Source organism: Grammomys surdaster, unplaced genomic scaffold (assembly GCF_004785775.1).
Source record: "Grammomys surdaster isolate TR1022 unplaced genomic scaffold, NIH_TR_1.0 211, whole genome shotgun sequence".
In the NCBI taxonomy this organism is placed as follows: Eukaryota; Metazoa; Chordata; class Mammalia; order Rodentia; family Muridae; genus Grammomys; species Grammomys surdaster.
The window spans coordinates 9648105-9658409 of record NW_021604656.1 but is presented as its reverse complement, the minus strand read 5'-3'; the positions used below and the strand labels follow the sequence as shown (position 1 = coordinate 9658409).

Genomic DNA, 10305 nt, shown 5'->3' with positions numbered 1-10305 from the left:
AATGAGAACACTCTCACTCAATGTATCAATGAGAACACTCTCACTCAATGTGTCAATGAGAACAGTCCCATTCAATGTATCAGTGAGAACACTCTCATTCGATATATCAGTGAGAACACTCTCATTCGATGTATTGATGAGAACAGTCTCATCCAATGTGTCAGTAAAAACAGTCTCACTCAATGTATCAATGAGTACAGTCTCTTCCTGTGGGTCAATGAGGATAGTCTCATCTAGTGTGTCAAAAAGAACAGTCTCCTGCTGTGTGTCTTCACCTATCAATACACATCCTTCAGTAAATTTCATTAGTGACTACTTTTCTGAATTTGTTACACATACTAAAATAAAGCTGATTAGATTTGGTGTTGTGTTTTATAAAAAGAAATTTTATATTTAAAGAAGCCAGGAAACACACTATTCTTTATATTTAAAAGGCTGAATTTGATGCACTCTGAGGTGGTCCACTATTGTCCATAACAGCCCTCCATCTCCTACCATATCTATTTCTCTCTCTCTTCCTACCTCCTCCAGAGTAACAAGTAAGGTCCAGAAACGGACCTTAGTCCTGGCTTCTTCTGTCCCCCTGACAACTAAACCAAACTGGGGGACAGTAGAGTGAGGTCAGCACACTGACTGGTGCTGGCATCCCAACGGTGGGGTCCCAGCCCCTCCATGTGTACTCACCGAGACAATCTGACTCCGTATTTCTTGCAGGTGATTCCGAAGAACTTTAATGTCCTTAGACCCAGATGCTCCCGCATCCAGCACAAACAGCTTATTTGAGACATGAAGGTCATTCCCGAACCTACAATAAGAATAGTAGCAACATCAGCTCTCAGTCAACTTTAGGTCTTTCCATGCATGGGCCATGCTCCTCCTGACCCTAGTGGCTGCTGGGAGGAAAGGAGGAAGGGTCATGGTGACCCTGAAGGAGCCTCTCTGTCTCTGCTGTTGGGTGAATCCTGTTGGTCCCTCTGTTAAGTCAGTGTACTCCCTCAATCACACAATCGGGAGTCTGAGGTTTCAGCACAAGTAGAGGAAGAGAATGTAGAAAGATGTCAGAGCCTCCTGATGCAGAGTCTTATGTGTTTGCTTTCCAAGGGAGGAAACGCTATTGAAGATATAGGGCTAAGAATACAAGCAGAATAAGAAAGTTACACTTCTGATCTAAAAGTATTCACATAAGACCTCTATACAAGGCAGAAGAAAACAGACTGTATCTATCATTGATCATTCAACTCCTGAGTGCTAGCATGTTACAGGAACCTGCAAGTTCAACTTTGTGTTTCAAAAACTCACTATTATTTTATTCACGTGTATGCATCTCTGTGTGTAGACCACTTTTGTTCGGAAGTCCAGGGAGGCCACAAGTGGGCATTAGATCCCCTAGAACTGGAGTTACAGACAGCTAGCTGCATGTGTGGTTGCTGGTAACCAAATTCAGGTCCTCTTGAAGAGTAGCAAGGGCTCTTTACGGCTGAGCCATCTCTCCAGCCCCCAAGTTCAAACTTGTTGATGGAGCTTTGAAGCCTGCTACAGTTTGGATACAGTCTGTCCCCCAGGGGTGCCTGAGTTATAGAGGTTCTGTCCCCAGTGTGGTGATACGTATTAACAAAGTAGCTTCCGTGGGACCTGTGAAGTCTCAAGAGAACCTAGTCCCTGAACCTCTCTGATTTCCTATCCTTATATGAGCTCCACCATGATGCCACACACCAGGAAGTGATGTGATCTAAGGGATATCAACGAGGACTGATGAAACTGAGTTTACAGTTCTTGCCTCCTAAGCTAAATGCATCTTTTTTGCTGTAACCTACCCAACTTCAGGCCTATTGTTACAGCACCGAACATTACTAACAGATTCGAAGTTTTAAAAGTTATATCTCTATACTCCTTTATAAGAGAAACAAAGGACTTGTATGAACACGCTGACAGGAAACGCACCCTGACCTTTTCTATTCTTTCTGTCCATCCCATCCTAACCCGGCAAGTGTCTACAACTTGCATGCTGGGAAATGATACTGGTGAGAGCAGACGTCTGTGTGGGGTGCTGGGTGAGCAGAGGAGAGAGGGCTGTGGCCTTTTACCACAGTCTCCCTGCGTCCAGAGAGATTTGTTGCAAGTGTACTCATTGTTTTGATGGAAATGAAAAATTCAACCAAGGATCAATCAGTGATGAAAGTCCCTTCAGCCACCACACGCTAGCCCACCCAGCATGGCTATGCACCCTCAGCCCATCGTCTCACCTGACCCGTCCCCCAGTCCAGATGCTCACCTGCTCCCACCAGGAGGCAGTCCTCACCTGCTCCCACCAGCAGGCCCCCCTCACCTGTTCCTGATCTCCTTCAGCAAGGACGCATCCTTATCATATCCAAACTCGCCCCCAGCAGGCCGAGGGATGTTCATGATGTCAGCATGTGTGGCCACCAGGACAACTCGGAGAGGGTTCTTCAGCTTGCCTCCAAATGCTGAAGGAGAAAGTTACCTTGTGAGAGTCTCATCTCCTCTCTGACTACTGTGCTGGCCTCAAGCCTACACCACCTGTACAGGTGATGTGCCACCTACGCGCGGACTCAAGGGCTGCATTATGGAGTGCGACCCCTGGTCCTGATCTTCCACTAGACACCTCAGCAGATCCCAGAGCAGACTGCAGCACAGAAAGCAGCTCTTGGGGACGTCTTTAAATAAGCTTTGGCATGCGGGTGGGAAAACTGCAACCAAGGTCAGCTTTCCCAGTTGTAGGGGGAAGCTGAGGCAGGGAGGAACCCTTGTGAATGTAGCCATACACCTGACACAGCCCAGAGAGAAGCTGTCTCCAACTCACACAGGCAGGGCCATTCCTCAGAGAACTGTTTTAAAAGAGATGTGACAAGGGAGAAACAAGAGGCAAAATGATATCCTCTGGGAAGTCAGCCAGCTGATGTTACGAGCCTGTGCTCTCTGGAGACAGAAGCTGGCTACTGAACATCACCCTGCACCAGGACAATGAGTACACTTGCAATAAATCTCGCTAGACACAAAGTCCATTCCGTCACCGTCTCCTCTAGCCAGTGTGCTGAGGCTGGGCCACCTGCTCCTTTTCACCAAGGCTGCATGGAGCTGCAGACTGAAGGATAGCCCTTCTGCTGATGAATGTCCCTGAACTTTCCAGAAGGAAGCAGGAGCCATGGATGGAAGACTCCACTGTGCAGTCAGCAATGGTGCCCTTAGGGATGAAGTGCATCAGGGGAGAGAAGTGGCTATCAAGGATGGCTCGGGACTGGGAGGAAGCCACAGCTGGGAGTGTCAATCTGTAGGGTCTGAGTGTAGCCACCATGCAGACCCCAGTAGAACCATCGTAGGGGAAAAGAAGGACCTCACTCACCTATGGGTTCTTCAACTGGGACCAGAGACTTCAAGAAACTAAGCCAGAAGATCACTTGGTTCAGCTGGATCTCATAGGGTTCTTCGAGACTGAAAACGATGATGTGGATGGACGTGGGATCATTGGCAGCGAAGTAGTCATAGCAACAGAAGTACACAGGGTTTCCAGAGAACTCCCATACACTGAAATCACCAACCCCTGCAAAAAGAAAACAAATGCTGCAATCAGGAAACACCCATATAACGGCTCTTAGCACTCTAGGGACTCTGCCCAGAGATATTGACCTCTACAACACATGTGTCTGTGTAAGTACCCAGCAACTTAAGCATAATGCTCCCCACATCTGGTGCTCCCCACATCTGGAACTCCCCATACCTGGTGCTCCTCATACCTGGTGCTCCCCATATCTGGTGCTCCCCATATCCAGTTCTCCCCACATCTGGTGACCCCCATATCCAGTGCTCCCCAACCTCTACCACACATGCACACATCCTTGTCTCTCTCCCTCCTATGTCTAAATGACTTCCTCCTAACAGCTTTCATTAGGATAGCTTTGGGTATATCTGCAGCATACCTACTCTGAATCCCCTGCAGATGTATTTCTGTGTTATAGGTGTACGGAGCCCAGTGCAGATGTGGAAGTGTTTGTGTATACAAATAAACTTTGATTTTTTTTTCTTGCTTTCATACTATTATATAAAGAGATAGAGATCCAGTCAGTCAGGGGAAGAAGAGATCAGTTCTGTCAGATTCCATAGGAAAATGACATGGACCAGAATCACATGGTTTTAGATACACACATCCTCTATTTGGCAGCTAAGCCTAGTGTGGAAAGTTCTGGAAACAGAACTAGAACTTTCAGCCCTGGAGGCCTGCTTGATGATGGTGATTTTGAGGGTAAGGCCGAAATCTATGCCCCTCCTTTCTTCACGTTGCCTGTCCAGTTCTGTTGTGGGAAGCAGGGGGGACACACAGCTTGAAATGAAGGAAGTAGACACAGACTTTAATCCTGGTCATCGGACAGAGGCTCTCTAAGTCGGTCCCCTAACCAAGCAGCATTGTTCTCTCTGAGGAAGCTGTCGAGGACCCTGCAGTCTGTGTTCTTACAGAGCTCTGAGGTGATTCCCGCTGTTACATAATCACAGCTTCAGGTGTGAGATGCTTTTCAGTAGGTACAGGATAATCATAGGGCTTTACTGGTAAATCTAACTTGTGGCCCATGGGCTACATTCCAGTGTAGATAGGACACACCTTTAGATAATGATGTCATGTCACAGTATTAAAGGGTTGGACGCATCTGGATATAATGCGATCCTGCTATCTTCTGAGAGCCTCCCATGACGGCAGGCTCGGACACATCCCTCCTCGTGCCCTCTCAGCATGCCCATCATACCGTGTTCTTGCTGAGGCATGGGTGGCCTCTCCTGAGGATTTGTTAGCTGTAGGCTCCAGTGATAGGAAGGAGAAGTAAGGCATGCTGGGAGAAGCTCAGCAGCAAGGCCTTCATGAAGAAGTTAACACTGGTCTGTTACTTTAGTGCCCTTGAGAGTTGACTATTATAAAGACAGAGGCTGGCCACTTTCCTGCTCTCTGGTTCTTTCTCAGCCATTGTCTCATAAGCAAACAGATCACAAGAAGAAATGCAGGGAAATCCCCGTGACGTCACAGCATTCGATATGATGGCCAATGTTCTTAAACATCACCTTTTCAAACTTGCCTTATCAAACTGTGAGGGGCTGTGTGCATCGTCAGAAACCCACTAAACTGGCACTTGGCTCTACACTTCAAAAGGTACTAACCAACCAATCAGTCATTTATTAAGCACCCACTGAATGCTAGGTGTTTTGTTAGCCCATTACTAGTCTGCAGATAGCACTCAGTAAAAGCTCCCTTTGGGTAATGACTTGGAGTCCTGCGAAAGGAAAAACCAAGTTCCTTCCCTTGGGGTAGGTGGGGCATACCGTTCAAATAAGCATTCTGGATGTCGATAGCTTTGGTGGACTGGTCATCAGCGGAGCAGTGGAGGTGGTGAGACGGAGCCACGAACACCTCCAGCATCCCTTTGGTGAGCCCCGGCTCGAACATCATGCTGCGGCTCCTCACGCTCACGTTCTCACAGCCAGGGTACAGGTTGTTAATGCTCACTGAGACTGCAGGCCAAAGGGTTAAAACTCACACATGGTGTGGGAATCCCAACGCATGCAGCAAGAGGAGAAGGGTGGATGGTAAGGGGCGATGGAGTGAAAGGGTCAGAGATGAGCCCACGGAAAGGTCGGACTGTGGGGGTCTGTGGATTAGATACATGCACGCTTCAATGTATCTTTCCATAGACTCCAAGCCTCGCAAGAGCATTACAATGTATCTATAGATCTCAAGCTTTTCAAGAGCCTCAGGGATTCCTAGGAATGTCTCATGCCCAGCAACTATGTCCAGGACAACCACCCGGGAGAGTGGGATGACTAGTGGGCTATAGGCTCAAGTGAGCAGAGGAGGGTGGGCAATATTTGGCAGGTGGCCTTTCCTTCCTACACCTCAGTGATAATCTTCACGGCATAGATAAAGGCCAAGCCAGGCTTGCTGATAGCAGGATAAAAGCTTATGAAACGACAGGGAAAAAAATTGTGGACTACTGCCCTCTAGTGGTAGCAGGTGGCAGACTTGGAGGAAGAACCTCTTTTGGTCTGAGAGTCATTGACAATTTCTTAGGTAGGCTGTCAAGAGTTCCTCCCAAGAAACTGGAGGCTTCCTTCTATCCTGTACAGACACAAGGTAACATCCAGAGCCCCCTTAGGGAGCTACAAAGCAGAATAAGACATGTGACAGCCAGTGACAAGTGTGTGGGAGGTTCCCAAGTCCCCAGCATTCTGTTACCCGAGTATGTCTCATATCAGGAGACCTGTGCGTTCCTCCAGTGGTGAGTGAGGATGTGAGTGCTACATCTTGGCTGAGGCCTTTGCTCTGAGCATCTCTCCCCCGGAAGAATGCAGAACCCAACAACTTCGGGACTTATGGCCACCACCTGGAGCGCCTACCTGTTGGCTTAGCAGCCAAGGGTGACGGTGGGAAGCGGGTGGAGTTGGTAGAGGACAGTCTGGGCCGGCGCCTTCTGAAGAAACTCCTTAACAGCCCACACTTGAGAGATTCCACCAGGGTGGATTTCCCTGATCCTGAGTGGCCAAACAGTTTGAGCTTGATTCTGGGCTGGAGATTCTGTGTGGGTCGGAGTTGCTGGATGAAGAGTCCTCTGTGTGTGTCCTGACAGAAGAATGAGAGGCTATGTTATCAGTCGTGGGATAAATGAAGCTCTGAGCAGGCTGCACCTCATGAGGCTCATGTTTTCTGGTCCTGGGTCTGTACTCCCTACTCTAGTTGGGGATACATTACTTTGCTGTTTCCACAGAAATGTCTTTAAACTCAGGAGAACATGGCTGTGCAGTCACGTTCGGAAGTGTGGGTTTTAGCGACTCTAGTCTATCCCATGCTGTTATCCATTTCTGTTCTCTCACTGCAGAGCCCCTTTGTCACCCCGAGGAGTCTCAGCCCATTAGCAGTCACTATCCTTGCCATCTGGTCAGCCCCTGGCAACCTCTGCCCTCTGTCTCTGGGTTTGCCTGTTTCTGTGGCATCTGGATCCTAACAAATTGGGTGGAAAAAATCTATGAAGCATTAACATAGTCATGAAATAAGATGAGCCTCATCAGACCAACTAGGGGCCTGTTCCTCTGAGTGGAGAGGGTGTGACACTGGTGGGACACTCATGTTGTAAGAGGGTAGAGTCTGCCTATCTCTGGGCTGTAAGGTAGCTCCTTGAGGGCCACTACCATGGTACATGCAGGGCCTGTCTCTATTTGTATGAATATTCTGGTTCCTATCACAAGAGAGTAGGGCTCATTCCGGTATGCTTGAAAGATCTAGTTTCTTTATGGCTCCACCACAAGGGGGCAGAGTCTACTGTTTTATGAGATGAGAGAGCCGGCATCACAAGTCAATGTGTGCTGTAGGAGGGCTGAAGGACAGCAGAGTGTTCTTGCTCTATTCTTTCTTGGATCTGTGGGGAGAAGCATAAGTCTCTCTAGAACAAGTCAATCCTTAGATTCACTCAGCCATTCATCTGTCCATAAACACATCGGCCTCCAAGTAGGAAGCTCAGTGCTGAGAACTCGGAAATTTAGACCGTCAGATCTAGAATCTGGAAGAGATACAGTCATGTGGACAGACTGGCCTGGGGCATAACGTATGTGCCCTGTGTGGGATGTCTTTATCAAGAGGCACAGCATGTTCAGAGAGTTCACCTCACATGGTTAGTTAGGGTTTCACTGCTGCGAACAGACACCATGACCAAGGCAGTTCTTATAAGGACAACACTTAATGTGGGCTGGCTTACAGGTTCAGAGGTTCAGTCTATTATCATCAAGGCAGGAGCATAGTACAGGCAGACCTGAGAGTTCTACGTCTTAATCTGAACTTAGTGGACTACTGACTTCCAGGCAGCTAGGATAAGGGTCTTAAGCCCAGGCCAACAGTGACACACCTACTCCAACAGGGTCAAACCTCCTAATAATAGTGTCACTCCCTGGCCCAAGCATATACAAACCATCACCTCAAGTCTGTGTGCTGGCATCCTTCACACCATGAGGTCTCTCTTATCCTGTCCTCCAAACCCACCTTATTTTTTATCATCACACGTTCTTTCTCTAATGAGAACCTGTTTGAAACTGTTACACGTAGATATAACACATTTCCTCCTTCACTAGGCTGCAGGAGTTTCCCTAACCCTAACATCCAGGCACCTCACAAAATTTATCCTTCCTTTCACCTCTTCCTGCAAGCTTCCTTTACAGCAGGCTTGACCCATGTGTGGATCTCCATCATGACCGCAACAGACTGAGCTCTAGCCAAATTCAGGAGCCCAGTGGAAGGCAAAGTTGGTGTCTCAGCCCTGGCACAAGGATTATGATTAACAAACAGAGCTGGTGTCTCTCAGAGGACCCATGACAGGGTGTCTCAGTAAGACGAACACCTGGCTTGGTTCTAAGTCCTGAGATGCTCATTCCCTGCTGATCTTTTTCCACTGAGTCACCATTGCTTTTCCTGTGAATTACAATGTGGTTTACAAGGGCATATAACCCCAAAAGGTTAGAACCAGCCCTTTCTCAGCACTGGTGGCACTGCCCCCTGGTGGACACTATGGAGAGATAGATATATTTCTGATCCCACAAAATGAGGATGTTTTGGGCACTGGATGGAAGGTGTGTCTGTATACCTCTTACAGTGAAGAATATTCTGGGTTCCATGAGACTTCTGGGCACTTGATCAGGGTTTACACAGGAAAGAAATCTTGCTTAGAGTCATCTCCGCTTAAGACTTAGCTACATTTTTAGCACATAACCTGAGGCAGGGGAGTGGACTGCAGAGTTTTCCAAGATTACAAGTATCTTATAGGTTGATGGCTGGCTCACACAGTATTTAAATAGTTTATTGCTTGTATGTACTTACCGTGGTGTGTGTGTGTGTGTGTGTGTGCGCGCGCACGCTCGAGCTATGGCACATATGCAGAAAGAAGTCAAGGGACAGCTTGTGAGGGGCAGTTCTCTCTTTCCCCCACATAGGCTTGATCCTCAGGCTTGATGGCAGACACCTTCATTTCTTAAGTCATCTTCCTGGACCTATTTAAAGTTTTATTTTGCCTTTATTCATTGAGACTCTTGGGTCCCTTGTAGCCCTGAAACTACACTGTTTGAGTTGTCATGCCAACCATCCAATTGGCACCACTGTTAAAACGTTCGCAGACACTCCAAGGATGTGGCAGGCTCTCCCTAGATCACTAGCATTGCGCCTCATGTCCCAGCGTGTCCACCGAGACACATCATATTTTACTGCACACATTTCTGGTCCAAGTCTGTCACCTTCACGTCGGTGAGTCTACTGAGACTGTATCTATCTGCATGCTGTTCTTGGGTAAAGAACTCACTTCAGATCAGCTGGATGCCATTACAGAAGGCATGCCGTGACTCTCAGGTGACAGCCGCAAAGGCTGCCTGATCCTCCCCTTTTCAGATAAGGAAACTGAGACCCATGGAGATGGAGCAGAGCTACTACTACTGTATCCTCTACACATCCTGCAGTGTGAAGGGAGGCAAACAGAGGGAAGAAATAAATAAATACATGCAGACAGAAGCAGAATCTCAGGCTGTGTGCCAGAAGATCAGACAGAGGATCACACAGCCATCCATAGCCTGTCTCACTGGGAAGACATGGCCCTACTGGGACCCTGTCTCAAACACAATGTAGCTGTGGGGGCTTCTTAACTTCAGTAAGACTTATAAACCATCACTAGGAAAGTGTGCAAAATGGAAAAAAAAAGGCTCTCCTTATATCTCTGTGGGATTGGGATGCCGATTTTGGTTTGTTTCAGAGACAAATCCATTCACTGCTGGGAGCAATGGAGCACGCTCACCTGCGTCTCAAGAGCTAACGTTGGTCTAAAACTTTTTCTTAGAAGTGCTGTTCTTGGCCAGTGAGCCTTAAGTGGAGAAGACTGTGGTCATCTCTGAACCTCATGCCAACAAGCTACTGCTCCACTAATAATTGACTCAAGACATCCTGTCTTATCAAAGAAAACAGCATTTTGCTTAATTTACACCTTGGCTCTTATGAGGACCAAGACTCTGGGCCATCACACAAGCAAACATATGTTCTCACTTCTCAAGTGGGGAACCCAGGGACATCAGAACCCTATGTCACCTGCCTCCTGCCTGTCCCCAGGTCTCTTTCACATTTCCGTTTCTGTCCACCAAGAGATGGTTACCCTGGCTGGGAGGGCTTGGTGGTTCTTAGCCTTCCTAATGCTATGGCCTTTTACTACAGTTCCTCATGCTGTGGTCCCGCCCCACCATAAAAGTTATCTTTGTTGCTATTTAGTAACTATTTTTTCTACTGTTGTG

General features: G+C 47.7%; 1 protein-coding gene across 3 annotated transcripts in view; it reads right to left on the bottom strand.

Annotated features, from left to right (window-relative positions):
* Positions 1–10305, bottom strand: part of Dapk1 (death associated protein kinase 1) — a 159900-nt gene that overhangs the window by 11169 nt on the left and 138426 nt on the right. For all 3 annotated transcript variants that reach the window (XM_028772013.1, XM_028772011.1, XM_028772014.1), the window contains exons 20-24: positions 6394–6616; positions 5323–5511; positions 3362–3559; positions 2327–2465; positions 685–805 (exon numbers count right to left, since the gene is read on the bottom strand). In XM_028772013.1, the coding sequence (XP_028627846.1) occupies positions 685–805; positions 2327–2465; positions 3362–3559; positions 5323–5511; positions 6394–6616 (870 nt within the window). The remainder of the gene's footprint in view (positions 1–684; positions 806–2326; positions 2466–3361; positions 3560–5322; positions 5512–6393; positions 6617–10305) is intronic.